The sequence below is a fragment of the Poecile atricapillus genome, chromosome 4 (genome assembly GCF_030490865.1).
Source record: "Poecile atricapillus isolate bPoeAtr1 chromosome 4, bPoeAtr1.hap1, whole genome shotgun sequence".
In the NCBI taxonomy this organism is placed as follows: domain Eukaryota; kingdom Metazoa; phylum Chordata; class Aves; order Passeriformes; family Paridae; genus Poecile; species Poecile atricapillus.
In genome coordinates this window covers 70,804,672-70,824,130 of record NC_081252.1, presented here as the reverse complement: position 1 = coordinate 70,824,130, position 19,459 = coordinate 70,804,672, and the positions used below count along the sequence as shown (strand labels likewise).

General features: G+C 40.3%; 1 protein-coding gene across 3 annotated transcripts in view; it reads right to left on the bottom strand.

The window, feature by feature from the left end:
• Nucleotides 1–1,393: 1,393 nt before the first annotated feature.
• The window catches only part of KDM3A (lysine demethylase 3A), a 29,713-nt gene continuing 11,647 nt past the window's right edge, over nt 1,394–19,459 (bottom strand). For all 3 annotated transcript variants that reach the window (XM_058837915.1, XM_058837916.1, XM_058837913.1), the window contains 17 exons: nt 18,217–18,788; nt 16,772–16,973; nt 15,122–15,336; nt 12,351–12,503; nt 12,039–12,134; nt 11,584–11,711; nt 9,718–9,904; nt 8,961–9,130; nt 7,953–8,189; nt 7,386–7,557; nt 6,363–6,453; nt 5,678–5,808; nt 4,722–4,841; nt 4,498–4,637; nt 2,564–2,740; nt 2,348–2,482; nt 1,394–2,138 (listed from right to left, as the gene is read on the bottom strand). In XM_058837915.1, coding sequence (XP_058693898.1) covers nt 2,058–2,138; nt 2,348–2,482; nt 2,564–2,740; nt 4,498–4,637; nt 4,722–4,841; nt 5,678–5,808; nt 6,363–6,453; nt 7,386–7,557; nt 7,953–8,189; nt 8,961–9,130; nt 9,718–9,904; nt 11,584–11,711; nt 12,039–12,134; nt 12,351–12,503; nt 15,122–15,336; nt 16,772–16,973; nt 18,217–18,788 — 3,007 coding nt within the window. In that variant the 3' untranslated portion in view covers nt 1,394–2,057. The remainder of the gene's footprint in view (nt 2,139–2,347; nt 2,483–2,563; nt 2,741–4,497; nt 4,638–4,721; nt 4,842–5,677; nt 5,809–6,362; nt 6,454–7,385; nt 7,558–7,952; nt 8,190–8,960; nt 9,131–9,717; nt 9,905–11,583; nt 11,712–12,038; nt 12,135–12,350; nt 12,504–15,121; nt 15,337–16,771; nt 16,974–18,216; nt 18,789–19,459) is intronic.

Here is a 19,459-nt window from a genome sequence, read left to right as displayed (position 1 = left end):
TCATTTTAAGGAAGACTTTCCCAAAGAAAGCCAAGTCTAAATAATTGTATCCCAACTGTGAGGGTAGAAAAAACACACAAGGCACACACAGATAGCTGGACAGAGTCCAACCCCTCCCATTCTGAGCCATAAAAGTGGGGGGGGAAAGCAGGCAAGCACTGTTCACCTTTGAGGCAAAGTATCCCCAGTGCTTCAGGGCTGTGCAATTCAAGTATTCATCTCCACCCCAAATGTAACAAAAACAGGCAAGAGGGACAGTTTGTTTCTTGTGGTCTTAAAAATCCAGAAAGGACAGATCAGAAACAAAAGTGGATGACAGCTGCAATAAAACAAGATTGAACAACAGCACAGTGGCAAGACCTCAAAATCCAGCTTCAACAATGCATCTTTTCAGAGTTATGTGCACACACACAGGGTGCATCAGTGTGACTCAGCTCCCTGGGAGGTACCTGCACTCCAGCTGCCCACAAATACTCCAGCTGGCTCCAAGGAAAGCAATTAACTTGCTTTATGTCATCTACTTCAACTTGATGGTTCAAGGGAGAAGGTTCAGGTGTTGTTTTAAAGCATACTTCACAAGTTCAAGCACAAAATGCCAAATCAAGGCACCTGAAGTGACTAGAACAAGTTATTTACTGTCAAGAGGTGTCAGCAAGTGAAGGTGGAGAAAAGCTCTCACTGAATACAGTGAAGGGCTGTTGTGTAAGCAAACCTTCTGTAAGTCAACTTCACTTAGCTCTTACAAGAGACTCCTGCTCCCTGCACATCACTGCAGCCTGTCCCCACTCCCCAGGGAGCAATCAGAGGAAGTTTCTCTGAAGAAGAATCCTGTCACCCAAGACAAACTCAACAGTTGATGCTGATCACAAACAGCAGTACTACAGGGAGGGGAATTTGCAGAGTTCAAGTTGTTGCATAAGCTAAGAAAAGTGAACTTGGAGGTTTCCTCTCCTGCCTGACTGTTCCAAGCAGCCATCCTGCAACTTTCAGTGCTGGGAAGGAACTAAAAGGTTAATTTTGTCTCAGGGTATCTCATCAAATGAGAGATTCACTTTTCCCACTCATAACCTCTCTTCCTGTTTTAAGTTTTACGATGTTTTCAGTGTTTCTCCAAATAACCCTGGGTTCTGTGTGTACCATTTCAGACAGAAGCTGCAAAGCTCATGTGGTACAGACCTGGCAGCAGTAATCTGTCAGCTAAGTCATGCTTGGGTTAACCAAAAATAACCATAAATGGGTCTGCCGTTAAATTCCATACCCTGAGCCTTCAAGCACTTCAAAAAACAGTATGAACCATTTATGATACACAGTTTTCTTTTGCATTTCAGAGTACTGCATCAAACTAATTACATTTTAAACAGTCAATTGAAGAAGATAGGCAAGGAACAGTATCTGAAATAGAAGAATTTTTATGTAACCATTCAGTGTTAAAAACAAGAGAATCAAACATCAGTTCAAATTAAAGAGCAGTTTTGAACAGAAGACATTTGATTAAAAGTTTCTTTTAACATTTAGAAATTTAAATACATTTACCTAAAGATGGTTAACTCCCATCTCTATGTTACTATACAATAGCTTAAAGCTACTTTTAAATGCTAGTTCTATGTTAATGTGAAATTCCAGAACTGCATTCTTAACTTTTTATGTAAATTGGTTATTAAACTGAGCAATTCCATACTTCCTCCCACCCTAAAATAAATTTTAAAAATTGAAGCTTTACAATGCCTTGAATAATATTTTTCAAACGAGTAATTTGGAATAGTTCCCAACAGTTCTATAGGAGGTATTTTGTACAGTTTGGAGAGCAACTCCATATAAAGTTCTATTGCAACTGAGCATTCACAGTATGCCACAGTCCATACATATTACTACATATACATATCAGGTTTGTAAACATTGGAAGAATACACAGAACATAGTACCACGATCCTCTGGTACTGCTGAAAGGAAGATGAGGTAACATTCATATAATCTCAAAGTCCACAGAGGTCCTGACTGAGTAGGTAAAACAGCTGCCAACGCTTCTGTTTCATAGTGTGTGGTTAAGGCGCTCTACATCACGGTCTGCTAAGGCTGGATTCGTTAGCTCTCAGTATCCCAACTGCATCTTTAACAGCGTGGTATATGACATTCTTCACCTGCAGGAGCAAAAGAAAAGGTGCTTGGTTTCACAAGCAAACAGCACAGTTTTCCAGCTTTCCCACTTACTTCCCCTCACCCTGTGCAGGCCAGTTTGAACACACTCATCTGCCCGACCTTCATGCAAATCACAGACTTGGGAAAATGTCTGATGTGCTTTAGTGGTTTTTTTGTAAAGGGTCAAGAGCAATGAGCATTGGGAAGTTACCTGCAATTTATCTTCATGGTTTGTATGCGTATGTGACAGATATCTAAATTCCTGAGTGAGCCAGAAGCAGTGTTTGACATGCTCTGGGGATACAAAGTCTTCTGCAACTTTAATACAACTGTACAAATTATGAACCTAAAAAGAACAAACAAGCATTAGCCATGTGCTCAAAGAGCTGACCAAGCAGTCAGGCCATTCTATGTCCCTGGTGCTTGCCTGGTGTGGAGCTCCTGCTGGGATGAAAACTACATCTCCTAGAAACTGTACAATAGCCCAGCCTTGAACTCCGTACTCCTGATGAAGGCGTTTCCTCAGCGGTCGGTCCAGGTACCAACTCTGATCGTGAATGGGATCATGATCTACAGGGTTTTCTTGGCCTTGTTCTTCTGCAACCTGGGAAAGTCACAAGACAACAGGCATTTCAACACACCAGTCTGACAGGACAGTCAAGTTGTACCTGTGGTATTCCATAAAACATGTGCCAGAGCAGCCTGCATCATGTGTTCAGGTAGGTGAGTAACACAATGCAAGTTTGGGTCTTTACTCAGACCTTTGTCAAGGATTCAGCGTTTCTCAGGTCACACTGGCTTCAGATGCATTGCAAATGTGAATATGGAAAATGCAAGTAATCCCAACTGACAGTGGCAAGTGAAGCAACTCGTGTTCACATTGGGAACCACTGTCATACATGGAACCAGCATTCTGACACTACTAAAGCTGGAGAGGGACTGTGGAGAAAGGTGTGAAGTGACAGGACAAGGGACAATGGCTTTAAACTGAAGGAGAGTAGGTTTAGCTTGGAAGAAGAAATTCCTTCCTGCAAGGGCAGTGTGGCACTGGCACAGGCTGTCCAGAGAAGCCCCATCCCTGGAAGTGTTCCAGGCCAGGTTGGACAGGGCTCTCAGCAACCTGCTCTAGGGGAAGGTGTCCCTGCCCATGGCAGGGGGCTTGGAATGACGTGGTCTTGAAGCTCCCTTCCAAACCCAACCATTCTGAGATTCTCTGACTCTATAGCCTGTGACTGGACGACACTGCCAAGTGTGGAATTCAGCAGGTGTCTGCCTTGAGGCCACAATCAGTCACTGTGTGCTCACTGACCCAGAGGATGCAAACCAGATTTTCAAGAGAAACAAGACTGGGAGGCACAACAAGCACTTCAGGACAGAAATTTGAGGGCTGTGGGGAGAGAATTTCTGCAAGAAGTTGCTGTATAAATCCAACTTACTGCAGCAGCCATTTACACCCTCAAAAACTCATTTGGGAGGAGATAAACTGCTTGGTTCTAACTCCACTAAAAGCTGCTGAAAGCCCCATACCTGCCAGCAAGTGTGATACAAGGGACTCAAGTGTGAGACAGATGTCAAGACTCCAAGTGTTAATGCTTATCAAACCCAGCATCATGTTTTTTCAACCATAAGATTAGTTCTTTGTTAACGTTAAGTAAGTTTGTTGCAGCCTCTCCCAGCTTCCACCACAAAAGCCATAAGCCTGACCAGGCCAGGAGTTGTCCAGATCATCCCATTTATTCTTTTAAATATCAGCATATTGGCTCTTTCCACTTCTAGAGCAACAAAGTTTCACAATTAAAACCACAAAGAACTCTGGACCATCTGATGTAAATTTAAACACTGACTTGAAATTTAAAGCCCTTTTGGATGTGGCAGAATATCTCCACTAAACCCTTAACTCCTGTGAAAGCCTGACACACAATACCTCATACTTTTCCCTTAATTCAGACCTCATCAAGGTATGGGAGGAAGAAAAGGTAGTAAGAGAGAGAAGGAAGATTGTTATGTACATGTATTGCTCTGACACTTCTCAAAAACATCTCACATTCTTCTAAAATAATCTAATTAATCAGCTCTAATCCTTAAATCTAAACCAGCTATTTTCTTTTTCACTAGGTAACAGTACTCATCTATGAGAAGAGTGGGCAGAAGGAGTATCTACATACAAGGTAACTTCAGGCTTCAACTCTCCACCCTTTTCAGGTCCTACAAGACTCATGGCACAGGCAAAGTTTTGTCTTGGATGCAATTCAAGCTATTTGTTTCCACAGTAACTAGGATAGGAAGGAGGAGAAAAGCCAAAGGATAGAGACTTGCAAGCCTACACAGCCAGAAGATCAATTTTTAAGATTAACAGCTTACCTTCTTAAGGAACTCCCGGATTTTCTCTGTATCTTTGGCAGCATAAATGTGCCACAGAGCTCCAGGCTTTTCTCGGCTTTCAGTAAAACGCTTAATTGTCAGTTCATCAGAGTCACCATCCTGGATGGTCTTAAGCACTTCTGTGGAGAGTCAACACGAGCTGTTACACTAAAGGATCTTCCCTCTGGACACAAATATCCCCCCAGACAGCACTAACACTTCACCTTCTTCTTGGTCAGCCTGGCCTTTGGGGATCCCTACGTAAACCATGACGTTGGCTGCGTCAGACACATCCAAGTGGAGGTTTGTTGTGCCGTATTTTCTGTCCTCTGGTGTTATTAAGCCTGGGGGAGGAATGAAAGGGGGGAAAAGGAGTAGTGGATCCATCAGTAAGACAACAAGTAATTTGGAATAGTTCCCAACAAGAACTATTTTGACACCATTGTCAAAAGCACTTTCTGAAAAGATTAGAGCACTTTCACTTCTCCCAACAAATGCTTCTGGAACAGGAATGTGCTTTCAATCCAGGACCTTACTCCATCTTGTGGCTTCCCAAGTGATCTGCTGACAGGCTGATACAGATCAATGTATCTCTACCTAACCTGTATGATACACAAGTCATGTTTAAGTCCTGCTAGAAAGGGGCTTCTACAGCATTTTAAGATAAATGATGCTTTTTCATTAATGGTCATGTTTTCACTATAAACAGCAGCTGATACAGGATTTACTATCCACAATCTCTACTGGTAATGATGCTGCTCCATTTTAAATGTCTTTTGAGTGACAGCAGATGAACCAGACACAGAAAAAACTGCTCAAGGAAAGATTAACAGCTAAATTATTCAGCTCAAAAAGGAGAACAACAAAAGCAATACAGCCAAAAGCAGCAGAATAACAAATATATGTTGCCAGCTACAGGAAAAGAGGCTGTGGAACAAGTTGATTGGAAGACCAGGAATAACTACTATTGGCTTGAAACCACCTGGACAAAAAAGATGTTTAATAAAATAAATCATATCATGCTCTGGATATCATTGATATCCATAGGTGAGCCAAACACTGGTTTTCTGATCTACGAGATTAATCAAATTGTCTACAACAGCAAGGATTCACATAATTCACATTAAAATTTGATATGAACATGTGGTCAATGTGACCTTTAGAGTGAAAAATTCCTTACCATATGCATTGTACATCTTGGGGCCCAAATCCGGTCGCACAAAATAGTTGGGAAGTCGAGAGGCAAGGTTGAGTTTGCCACCTCTCCTGGTGTATTCTGGCAATGGGATATTTTTCATCAAATCATCAAACCTAAGATTATGCAGCAGAATTTAACATTAGGTACTGCTAAAACCAAACACAGACTGAAACAGACTGCAACAAAAGCTCTCTCCAGTCAAGGAAATGTGCTCTTTCCCTCAGGGGATTTGCTGGACACCATGAAAAGGAACCAAACAAACAAGGCACAGAAATACAGCAAATAAATTTAACTGCTCTGAAGTAATGCTATTTTGTTGTGTTATCATCTCAAGGAATATCAAACAGCCTAAGTCCTAATACTTAAAAATATTTGGCCAAAAAGTAAGCTTCAACTGAATTTCAGATTTCAAAGTGATCCAGGCTTTTAAGAGCAGTTTTAGGTGCTCACTTTACTTAGCAACAAACACAATGAGCCACATAAAAAATTACCCTGAAACTAGTACAGGATTTCCATTTATGTAAGGCATCTCTGAGGAACAGAGCTGTTCACATGTCACCAACCACTGCGCAAAGCTGAGGCAGGTATCAAAACACAAGAATATTCCTACAGTCCATTATTTTGGGGGTGTACCACAGAAACAATGAACACTTCTGGAAATTCATACCGAGAGGGCATCATATCTCTGAAGTCCTCTCCTGGAGGCCAGTCCTTAAGCTTCAACACCATTGGCTCTCCCTCTTCTGTTCTCAGGCGACCTAATTTGAAATATTAGCAAGTCTTAGTTTTTAATAGTTGTACAGCTCATGATATAAATAACTAAGATGAAGAAATCCTTATCTCAGGTTTAAAATCATGTTCATTCCACAACTTTTCATGTAGAACTAAAGACATACAAGTACCTCTGACACCAGAATAGAGTATCACTCACGACAAACGTGTTACAACAGGAGATGTCAGAGACAAGCAGCCTTTACTGCTTCCCTGCCCGAGCACTTCCTACAATTTAGCTCAGAAACACTAATTGTGTTTGAGGCCAAAAGTAGCTGATGAAGCCAAATGTCTTCAAAGATAAAATAACAGAAAAGAAAGGTGTGAGTCTTCCATCTCCCACTCTTTTTGCCCTAAGTATAAAACTCCGTAAGTTTACAACTGATTTAACAGTAAAGCAGATCCTTAGATAAGGATGTGTAACAAACAGATAAAGTAGAACTCCAGATGCAATGGCAAGCATTAATTCTCCTGGAAAAGCTCCAGCTCATCTCCTCTAAATCTATTTTTATACAAAGTAACCTCAGTCCCCCAGGACAAAAGTACCTTCAAATTAAAACAGCAGAACTCATTTAACCTGTGAGCACCACCCCTATATGTACGCTTCTGTTTCACTCAATTGGAAAAAAAACCTGACAGGTGAACCTACTTGCTAGGAAGATGTTAAATTTTCTCAGAATGTTTCCCCAAAAGACTAAAGGTAGCAACATACTCCTGAAGGAGTATAGGAATGACAGTTTTTATCTAGTCCACAATCCTGTGAGCATAAATGTCCGCAATGTATCCTCACTAAACTGTCCAAGGTAAAGATAAATCCTTGAACGTGTTGTGAACTGCTTATGGATCACAAACGTTCCATAGGGAAGAATTATTGCTGCTGAGTGTTTTACCTATTGAATAAAAGATTCACAGTACTTACTAGAAATATCTTCAAAACCATCCCAGAAATCCCCTACAGTAGCTCCAGTGATGATTTCATTGGTCCTGCAGTTAACCAGATCTACTTCCTGTTGGCCAAATTCCTTCCTAAAGGACTCCGGTCTCCAAAGGTCTGCATTTAACTTGTGGTGTACTCCTGACACCATTACAGGCTAGAAAGCAAAAGAATATAGCCTGAAGAATTATTAAACACCAAAAATTCTAAATACAACAGGAGAACACATAAAATACACTGAGCATTTGAATGCAGGCATTTTGCTAACTAAATGCTCAGTATGCCCTATCTGAATTCTGCCTTATCATGCATCTGAGCATTCTCCACTTCAAACTGAGGCAGCTTTTTATACAGAGCCATAATTTCAGCTCTGTGCTTAGAAACAGATTTCAACAATAAAACAGGTCTTTAGGTAAGGATATGTAATAGTGCTCACGACACACATTTGATGAAGGTTTAATGTTGCTGATCACTACAGTGGTTGTAGCTGTGCTTCAACTAAAGGACAAAGTACATGAATTGCAAATGGAAAAAGCAGGAAAATGAAAATACCTGTCCCTGCTTCCAGCACTCCCTGAAGACATTCCAGTTGCTTTCATTGTTGGGATCCTGAAGACACAGCAGGCGGTTATCACATAACCAGTAGTGGGGCGTGTCAAAGCCCATTATCGTGGGCTTTATGGTCAGTCCTTGAGGTTTCTTAGGCAAGTCTGTAATGGCTCTATTTTGCACCAGGGAAGCAAAAATGTCATCAAGGATTTTGGGTGTACTCTTCAGTCCATTGTCTGTCTGATAAAACACATGAAAGAATAAGAACAAAAAATTAGTGCTCTTTTCTGTTGCCTTCTCCTGCAGGCTTTACAGAAAGTATTTGCCACTTCCGGAATTTTTTACTTGAGATCGAATCATGCAGACAAACAAACAACTGCAGAACTTTGCTATCTAGAAATGCACCATCATTAGATGCCAACGCCATTCCTTACACTTTGTCTACAGAATTCTGGCACAACAATTTCTGCTCTAATTTGCATCTCAGCAACACTGCAGGAACCTAGCATATGTAGCAGGGAACAGGATTTGCTTTATATCAAAGAGCAGAAATTCAGCTTTAGCAAAAACTCTCAAGGCCAGTATTTTTCCCCACCACTTTGAAGTCACATCTGCAAGGTCAGACAAAGCCCAGAAACATCTGAAGTGAACCAGTCTGCAAACGAGGTATGGGGAACACACCACAGAAGGTTCTCCATCTACAAGTTCATTGGTGCTACTTTTTGAGCCTAAAAGACATCCCAACCAATGCAGCTGCCAGACTAGCCTAAGGAAGCTAATCTGCTTTATCCCTTAGCTCCCAGTTCCTCACCAAGACTTGCTGATAGTACCACTAAACTACTAACTGAGCACTGAAACACAGAAACTGAGTTCGTCCCTTTTCCCAAACAAAGACAGAGTTTTACTTACTGTGACAAGAAAGTAAACTGCCTGTGGCAGTTGTTCACAGGTTTAGAACTGATTCTAAGCCTGGGATCAACTCAAACCTGAAGGACAGAATTTTTCCTCTACCTTTCCTGCAGAAGAGTTCAACAGGTTCCGCAAGAAGCCCGTGTTGTTGTTGCTCACAGGAGTTAATATTGCACTGTTGAATGTCTGCAGGGCTGCAGCTGGCTTGGCTAAGCTAGGGAGTGTCTGGAGAGGTTTATTTTCATTCTTTGAAATTGGTATGAGAAGCTTCTCTGAAATGAAGAAAGAAAAAACATAAGAATATTTTGAAACCATGGAAATACTCTGAATTTTTTTTCAAGACAATATCCTCCTACATGCATATATATATGTATGGATGTTATAAGTACCTATACATATGTGTTATATACACATACATATGTGTTATATACACATACATGTGTTATATACACATACATATGTGTTATATACACATCTCCTCCCAATACACGCAGATAAAATATTTCTTTCACTTAACTTTCTTCAATAAACCAAAGTTTTTAAAATCCCACTTTCTTAAAAAAAAAAAAACAAAAAAAAACCCAAAACCCCCAAACAACAAGAACAAAAAGTATTCTCAAACTGAATTTTCAAGAATACTTGCATCAATGGGATTTTAATCCAGTTTTTGAAACAATATGCTAACTCTGCCAGGCTTTACTCCACGCCATTGCCATAGCCAGGTCTGCAGCACAGGCACTGAACATCCATCCCAGCAGGCAAATAACATCACTCTCAGCACAAGATATTGCTGGGTCTGACCTAAAGTCTTCTGAAAAACAGCCACAAAGGGTTTATTCTTTACTGGTTCTGCACATACCTTTGTTTTCTTTATTCACGTTTCCACTTGTTAGGTTTGAAAACCAATTTAATGAAGGAGAAGTATTTACAGAAGCAGTTTGTTTGCTTCCAAGTGCTGACTTTAGAGGAGGATCATGTGTAGGGATTTGTGGGCTCAGGACAAAACTGTTGTGTTGAAGGCCAGGCCTGTCTCCGGATGCCAAGTGCTGAGAAAGCAAAGCAATAACTTGTTTAGACACAAACACACTCTACACAAAGGGAATACAAGTAATAACATGTCCAAACTCATCCTTTGAAAAGTAAAATGGTTTGGCCTTTCAAAACATGTGATCTCCACAAGAGGTCAGCATTGCAGCTCAGGATCAGGAGATAACAGTTCAGCAGGATTTCAGAGAGGCAAGCTTCCCAGGTGCATTTTCTGGGATTGCTTTGGGAACCAAGTGCAGTTTTAACAGCAGTTCTCACATTTCTAATCATAGCTGATGCTCAGGCTGGGGCTAAGCTGGAGCTCCAGTTCAGAGAATTCAAACAGATATGGAACATTCCTAAATTTTTCTCTTAAGGTGGCAGCAGAAGGTCTGCCAGGTCTGAGCTACACCTGCCCGAGTGCAGCACTGGCCTGGCCAGCACAATCCAAGCATAGGATTGTCCCTCTCCTTTGCAGCTGATTTATCTGATCATTTGGAGGTTCTAGGACAGACTAACCAGAACCACTTTGCCCTGGGATTCCTGTGTGACTGGTGATGTTTCCTCTCTCTGCTCAATTTTCAGATATTATTCTGCTCTTTTGTCTGCCTACTGTTACATTCTCTATTTCATCTCTCACTGGCTGCTGATGCTTGCCAAGGATTCTAAATGTGACATAATATAAATCCCTTCAACCTTTAATGAGCTTATCCTTACACAACAAGAGCAGTAACTAATTCTATAAAGATGAGTAGATAAATTTAATGCAGCTCCTTGTCCAGAATCACAGAAGATCTTAATTCAGAAGACTGAAGCCAGGTCAGTTGGATACTAACTTTTGATTCACATAACTATCTTCCACACTTTTAACAACTGAAGTATTTTTTGTCTCTTCTGTTCATTACTTACAACAAAATCAAGTCCAACCTGCTTCTTACACTTAAGGTAAGGTTTATTTTCAAGATAAGGCTATGAATAAACATCTAAAAATTAAAATCACTAAATTCACCCAATTTCTTGTAAGATACTGCCAAACTAAGCTATTAATTTGTGCTCTGTGAGATACTGCCAAACTAAGCTATTAATTTGTGCTCTGTTTTCAAAAACAAAAAAATATTACATCCATTTATAAATACATGTATCTTGTGGGGTTTCCTTTGTTTTGTTTGGTTGGTTTTTTTTTTTTTAATATACAGAGAAGCAAAACTACCAGACTGCCAGAGAAATAAGTGATTCTCCACACTCCTCTAAATCTCAATTTTTTCATGTTTAGTTCTTTTATGCATCACAGTGCTCTTCCACCTTACTAACTCTTTTAGATGCTGCATGTGTTACATCTCCAGGACTCAAGGAATAGCCTACACTTCAAAACTGTTCCCACTTGTCTGTTCTTCATATTCTTCTCTTAAGGGATCTCTCAATCTAATTCCATTTTCGCTCAAAAAATCCTCACTGAGCCTTTTTCAAGGATAGGTCAACTACTGAGGCCTCAGTGTCAAAGGAACACAATGAGATTTTTCCCCCAAAACTTCAAGAACTGAACCAGAAAGATGAACAGTGAATACAAATTGTCCCTATGTGGTGGGGTTATCACAGAGGTCAGGGCTGGCATCCTAAAAGTCAAATTAGCAGTGGCTTCAAGAACATGCAATAGACTGACACAGACTTAACTGCACAGACATAGAGGCAGTAACAATACCTGTTTTGAATCCTCCTTTAGAGCTGGCTTTGATAGTGCTTTGAACTGCTTATTTGCACAAGGACAATTTGCCTTTATTCCCCATTTTGTTCTTACGGAGTGAACAATGTCACCAACATCATAGAGAGCTGAAGGAAGAGAACCATCAGTGAGCTCACATGTAATCACAACATCCAGCAGTCACTCAGACTTTCTAAGAAATTGTGTGTTGTTCTGACAAACAATAACGTGAATACCGTTCATCATTAAACAAGAAGTTCTGCTACTTCTTTGTAAAGGTCAAAGATAATAAAACAGTATTAAACACACATGCTATTCCTGTCTTTGGATAATAAATTTTAATCTTTTACTTTTTTACTACTAAAATCAAACCTCACTCACTACAATATCAACAACACATGAAAGACAGCAAAATCCTACAGCACGTTTTTATGCAGATGAAATATTTCCAATACCTTTTCCAGGAATTATTTGTGTAGGCATTAGATTCTCTGGTTCATGTACCTGCCCCTTCACACATTTAAACCAAGAGAAAGTATCTGAGTCATCATCTGTAAAACAAAAACATTACATTTTTTTGTTACTACTCTGGAAAGCCACATATTTTACTATTACTGATGTACCCAAACACAGGTCTACAACATGTCCTTTTGGTTGGGAAGGCTTTTTTTGGTCTCATTTAAGGTTGCCATTGACTTCCAAGTTCAATACAGAGATTTTATTTCCCTTCTTCCCCCTTTGTTTCAGGTAGCAATAAGCACTCCCACCTTCATGTGAGTTTTTCTTCCTCATCCTGTAGCAATCCACACACACACCAAAGCCACACTTGGAGCAGACCCAGTGCAGGTTGAAGATTGTGGTGTCACAGACATCACACATCTCACGAACGCCACGAACCGCGCGCTTCCAGGCCACCTGTCCTGTGGGCAGCAATGGGACAGTCAAAGTGTTAGTACAAACAAATCCAGTATTTGCATGTTACCTACAGTCACTTAAAAACTACAGTGATATGACTCAGACTTGGTTTTGTATTGAAACTCCAAAAAATGCTTTTGTTCTTACACAACAGTCCAAGCAATTGAGATCAGTTTGCTTCCTCCTGTGCAGCACCAACCATAGCTCTTATTCCTGACATGTGTTTGCTCAAGTTAACAAGCACATTCCTGACATTTTCCTAAGTGGAAATACCACAGTTATTCCAGGAAATAAATTCAGGTACTGCTGGCAAGCTAAGCTTAATGTGTAGCTTGCCAGCACCAGCTCGTCCTTGTTCTCTATTCAGTAGCATGGTGGGCAAGTAGCTGTCTTCCTTTTGGGAGGTTTTATGTGTTTGTTTATCTGACCTTCTCAGAATGGTGAATTTTCTTCTCTGAAGCACTGACTGCTGCTGTTCAGATTTCCTATGTACCCTCTATATTCCCCTTTCCTCATCCCAAGCCACTTCTTCAGTTCACTCAAAACATCCCAAACACTGACAGTGTCTTGCTAAAAATTGCAAGCCCTCCCAGAACTGCATTCTTTTTCTGTGAATCTGTGATTATGCAAGAACTATTTTAGCCTGATCTCCACTTCCTTATGTTGCCAGATAGGAAACTAGACAAGACAAAAAGCACACACCTGCCTCCTCCTACCACCTTCCACACTTGTAAATTCTCTGAAACTCTCCTGCCCACAATGTTTCTTAATTTTAAAAGCAACTTAAGAGAGATCATGTCCTAATACATGCTAAAAAAACCATACCAGGATCCAAGACATCTGTTGCTCTTCTTCTGAATAATGCCCATTGACTATGTATGGAACAACACTGGAATAGTTTAGCACACTTTGTTCTTTAGGAGGTAAAAATTGTTTGACTACTTGCTTCAGAATTCTTCCAAGAGACACAGGTCTAAATATCACCAGCTCTGTTCTTCTCTGCCTTTTAAAAACATGCACTATATTTATCATTTTCTAGGTCAACTCTTCAATTTCCCCCAAACAGGATGAAGGTTTCTTATCTTCTGAGTGCCATTTCCTATCTTTCCTGAATCTTTTCCCTTTCTACTCCTTCTATTTTTTGGTTCCTCTCTGTAATTTGATCTTGTTTCCTTTTGGCACTTGGTGGCCAAGGAACAACATGACCTAACAAGCTGTTCTTTCTACACTGGTCAATGTTTTACTTCACATGGATAATACACTTTAATTTACCATAACTTCAAGTCAGGGTGGCAGAAGAATCTCCCTTTTTCCTGTGCTGAAACTCCCACTGAACTGTTCAAAAAACACCACATGTCCAGACTGTAAATTACTCCTTTCCTGCTCAGGGCATTTTAAATAACCTCCATATTAATGAAAGTGAGTTCTTTTTATTGCCAGTCAGGGCAATAAAATCAAAGATGAATTAATGAGATTTTGCTCCTTTCAAGTAAATTCCAGAACTCACACATGTCTGTCTTTTTTAAGCAGAGGCTGTTTCTGGTAGCTATGCCAACAGATGCATCCTCTTATTAAGAAACACCACATCTCCCCTTTGTTTCATGAATTCACCCAAAGCTTCACCCTCCCAAAACTGTTTCTCTATTCCAGTCTATACATCTCACTCCAGTTACAGATAACTTGGTTCCACAGGCCTGAACATGCTGCACGTCAAGAGAAGAGCAAAGCTTGCAGATTCCAAGCAGCCCAAGGTAAGAGTCCAGAAATACTCGCTGTGGGGTAGCTCAAGTCTTCCCCTTGCTTTTGAAGGGCATTCAAGCTTGTTCAGCTTTTTTTCTTCTTTCAGAGCAGTGGAGTGACTGCCAAACTGAGAGGATCTTTATCTAATGTCAACACTCCCCAAACACAGCAGACAGTGGCAATCTCCTAAACTGTGCTGTACCCTGGTCATGCACTTAAAATCCAGAAAACAAATACAGTTTTAGGAGTCATTCTATATGAAAGGTCACAGATTTCCCCATTTGTCTGGTCACATTTGCTACAGAAAGATTTTGATGTGGCCAAACCCCTGTGTTTGCAACTTCCCCAATCAGTTACCCCATCACCAGCACCTCTCTGGTCTATGCCCAGTCGGGCTGCACACAGTCACTTCTAAAAGTGCTACTGGAAACTTGCAAGTGGAGGAAAAAGTCTCTTTAACTGACAGACAGCATTAGCTCCATGATGCAGTTCCAATAAAATAGGACCAAAGCAATCTAACAGAACCTGTGCAAAGTAAAATCTTTATATCATTTTTATGCCAAGAATAGATTTTGTTGTCGGCTATCTGGTAGCTTACTTCATTTTTTTTTTTTACCACTTTGTAACAGGAAAAGTAATTTGATAAATTGTGAAACAACTTCTGACCAAGAAGGGTGGAATTACCTTTCCCTTCCCCCCTCCCTCTGAGGAGCAAAGAGTTGTTGACACTAGTTCACAGTGGCTCTTAACCATTCCCTCTCTGAGAAGAGAGACACTCAAGTCTCATATGATATTTTCAAATATACACAATTTTCATACAGAAGCTCAAGGTTTCACATAAAGCTGTAAAAACACAGATGATTTCAATACAAGTTGATCTTACTGTGTGGTTCAATTGTTGACATGACTTCCTTTTCAGATATCACCAGCTGGCAGAAGTGGTCTCCAATGTTGGCAAGGATGTACTTTGCTGTGTCCAGATCTAGACCCACAACATTTTTGGATAAAGGTAGCCACAGACTAATAGCCTCAGGGTCATACTTATTTGGAGTTAAGAAACCTTCCTCACGCAATATTCCGTGCTTATTAAACTGCAGCCTGATGAAAAAGGGGGGAAAGAAGAAAAAGCCCTCATTGTGTCAAGTGCTGTACTGGTTTAAATTCATTCCAATTAGTCAATGCTTGAGTTGCAAATACATTTACCGTATGCCAGTGAATTTACTTGAAGGTTACAACAGACATGGGTAAACATTTCGGTCACTAGCATTAAGGATGTTCAACACACTGCTTGTTTTAAAGAAAAAAAGACTAAAAACATCCAGATTTTTAGTTAGGAAATCTACCTTACAACAAGTGGCTTTTTATTCACACGAAACCAAATCAGGTTTACAATTTTTAAAATGCACTAGCATTAAGGCCACATCTAGAGATGGCAACAGCAGTAATTTTATCGAGGACTATATACAGCTCTCAAGAGAAGTTTGAATGCCTTAAATATAGAATATATTTCAGTAACAATTCATTTGGAAGTAGCTGTCAAAAAGCATCAAGTAAATTTGAGTAAGACATACTCTTGAGTGATTCTGAGTAGGTGGAAAGAATGAGATCTACATTGTTAGTAGCATCTTAAATAGAAAACATGAGTTCTGCTCAGGAACCTTTCTGCTAAATGCTGTAGAAGAAAGGTGACTTCTGATGACAACGTGTGCTCACTGTAGTGTTAAGTGTGGCATGAGAACAGTGCTGGCAGCTGCTGTCATCAGACAAATGCCATCTCCAGATTTGGCAGATTTCACATTCAGTAAAAATGGATAATTTCATCAGTTTCAAGTTCTAAACCAAAGGATTCATCTGATTTGAACTGCACTGCAAATCCGAGTTGTTATCCTGAGAGGATGAATTAGCATAGTCTGTTGTTACTTTGGTCTTACATATCAGATTATACAAAGATTTACTATAGTAAAATCTCTAATCTAAGGATAAACAACAGATTAGTAGCACATCTGTATTTTTATATATGTTTAGCAACAAAACTGAATTCTAGTGGGTGCACAGATTAAATGTTTCCATGGCAAGCTTAAATGCCTCCAGCTGAAAGCCTCTAGCCACTTACTGCAACTCTTCCACAGCTGTGGGTTCATACTTAACATTTCAGGTGTCCAACCACTAAACTTTGGGAAACCTGCATGGAATCTACCCTCTCATTAGTATCTCCAATTCTACTGAGCTGTAGCACTCAAAGTAAATTCATGTTATCCTACTGGCACTCAGCCCAGAACAGCAAAATAAAGAGCTCTAAGTCCTGCCAAAATATTTTCTGCTCAAATGAAGCAGTTGTATCATTTCTAAGGGCTAAAAGAACCATAGGCAGCCACTCATTAGCTGGGGATATTGGTCTTATAGCTACACACCAGCATTAAACAGCTTTGAAACAGAGACCTACATGAGACCATTCTGGCCAAATAACTGGGGTTTTTTTCACATTCCTTTCACATTTAAGGAATTCCAAGGTGTTTATCTAAATTGTTCTTACCTTCTGAAGTGAAAGAATCGGCAGAAGACAGTGGAGTCTCTCTGCTCCTTGTTCTTGCGGTAGCTGTCCAAGCGGCACTCCCTGCACTTGTGCAGGTGAGGGGCGATGTTATTGCAGGAGCCATCCTGCACAAATGCCTCTCCACTCTGTTGCAGCTTCTTCACTTTAGCAGCATCAGATAAAATGGACTTACGAACAATTACTGCAGGGAAGAGCAGCCAGGATTAGAAAAGCCTCAGTTTTTCACATGCAAATGCCAGCAAATGTATTTTAGTGAAAGATCCGCGTCAACTTTTCCTCTAAGTTTCACGTTACATTGAAACAAAGTTATGCTAAAAATATTTGCAGTTGGCAAAAACCTCTTCTCCAGTCAGCAGGAACAGTCTCAAGGTGCAGTTCCAGTGGAGTCACACAGGCTGTGGACCCGAATTTAAGAGCTCCTTTCGCTTTCTCACAGAGGAGCATTTTGAAAGACCATCTGCTTTTAAAGGAAGTTCTTCAGCCAGAGCTGGAGCCATGAGCAGACTAGGGCATGAAGCAACCACATTTCACAAGAAATGGGAACAGAGTACAACCTGGCCATTTCTCAGTCCTGTTTTCTCCCTTAGTGATGCAACAGCTTTCAGCATCTTACCGTAACAGATGCCAAACATTTCCCTTCCTCCTACACTGCCAGTGAGGCCTTGCAGGGGACACAACAGTGACTGCTTGGCTGGCTCTGTATCCAGGCTAATTATGGAATAGCACATGGTAATCCAAGACCAAGCAACAGGAAATAAATATATAAAAAAAAAAAGAGGCGGGTATGTAGGGGGATTCCCAGAGTCCTGAACAATCAGCAATACCACCTGATGCACAGCAGGACACATGACACCAGGAGTCCAGCTCCTCAAACCACCACAGCCTTTCCCCTCCTGTCCCATGTGAAAATCTGAAGAGCTCACAAAGTGGAAAAGAGGAACAAGGTTGGTGGTTTTGGGGTTGAGTGGTTTTGGTGGTGGCAGGTGGGTTTTTGTTTGTTTTGCTCTCATGACAGTTTTTAAATTAAAGCCCCTCTTGAACAGAGCTTTGTTGAGGACAACTTCCACCCCTCACCATTTTTGTAAAATTTAGGACTGTTGCTAAAAGGTAGCCCTCATTATGCCATCAGCATCTGTATTCCAAACAGAACCTTACTTTTGTAACCTCTTTGCTGTTCTGTTCTTGCCTAAATTTTGTTACAACTTGTTTCTAAAAATTAATTATTAGTCCTTTTCCTTTATCATGAAAGGGTATTTCTCCAGTTTATTGCATTCCCATCATAAAAGAACATACAAATGACTCAAAATCCTGATTTACTCACACAATTTAAATTACTAATTTTGCATGCATAATAAATTACCTACTTCTAAGTAGTTAGAAAATACAATGACTTTCAAATGACAGGAAGTTTTAGAAACACTTACTATTATCCTGGATCTTGGCACTTCCAGTCCAAAAGCTTTCACTCTCACTTTTGTCACAAAGAATCTCATTTGAATTTCTTCTTATAAAAAACTCCATGTCTGCGAGTTCATCAGTCTTGTTTCCTTTGTGGCTGCTGTGGCTGTTGCAGCTGCTTTGTGATTTAACCCCACACTCATTGAAGGACAGAAGATGAGCATCTGAGGTTGAGGGTCTGCAATCTAAAGTTCGCTGCAGTTCAACAGTTCCACTGCCTCTGGGTACTGCTATGGAAGGGTTGGGATGCTGCAACTGTTTTATGGAAATGCATTCCTTAGGAAAGTTTGTTGTGGCCTTCATAAAAGGGTCATTAGTACTCTTCAGGTTGGTTCCCTTTTCATTAGCCAAATCAGTCAAAGGTGAAGATCTTGAGGTTTTCAAAGAGGTATATTTACCATTTTGATCACTAGGATTTTGTGTTTGCTCTTTAGACATAAACCCCACTTTAGGAAAGGCCGTCAGATCTTCTGTCAGTGGTTTAACTCCAGTATTAAGACAGGAAGGATGAGTTTCTGGTAAGCTTCGTCTACATGAGCTGAAACAACAAGCAATAATTAGGGAAAAAAACCACAAACACGTCAAAAAAATCAGAGCATCAGCTGCTCAATCTAGCCACGCTTAAAGCTCGAAAGAAGAAATTTAGTTATTTAATTATGTGCTTTGAATTTCTGATGTTTGAGTATTTTAAATTTTGTGTGAGGCTAAATAGGTTTGTGTTTTTCAGGTATTTTATCTGGCTTTGATCTTTTTTAAGAGTTAGAACAATAAAGTTCTATACCCATGTAGGCACACACAAATTTGGGTATTGCTGCTACTCCACTACCTTCTCTCACAATTAAATAGTTGCTTTCTCATTTTCCCCATGCAACTGCTGAATAACCAAATGCATTACATTTGCATGTCTCTGGCAAGATTCTCAAGGAACTTCTGACTGGCAGCCGAAGTCAGCATGCTGGAGACTGTAAAACCTCACTCACAGAAAAACTTTTTAATAAATTTGTATTTTCCACATTCAGCATGTGAGAGATAAAACTAGTAGAAAAACACCTAACAGCACTTCAATTTTGGGTTTTCCTGCCACACTACTTCTACCGTTACATCCATATTGTCACACAGCTGGGGGTAACAGAAGTTCAAAGGCACTGGTGTTCAGCAGAAATATAACTGAGAACCTGTAGCTGATCTGCAAGAAAGCAGACACCTGCC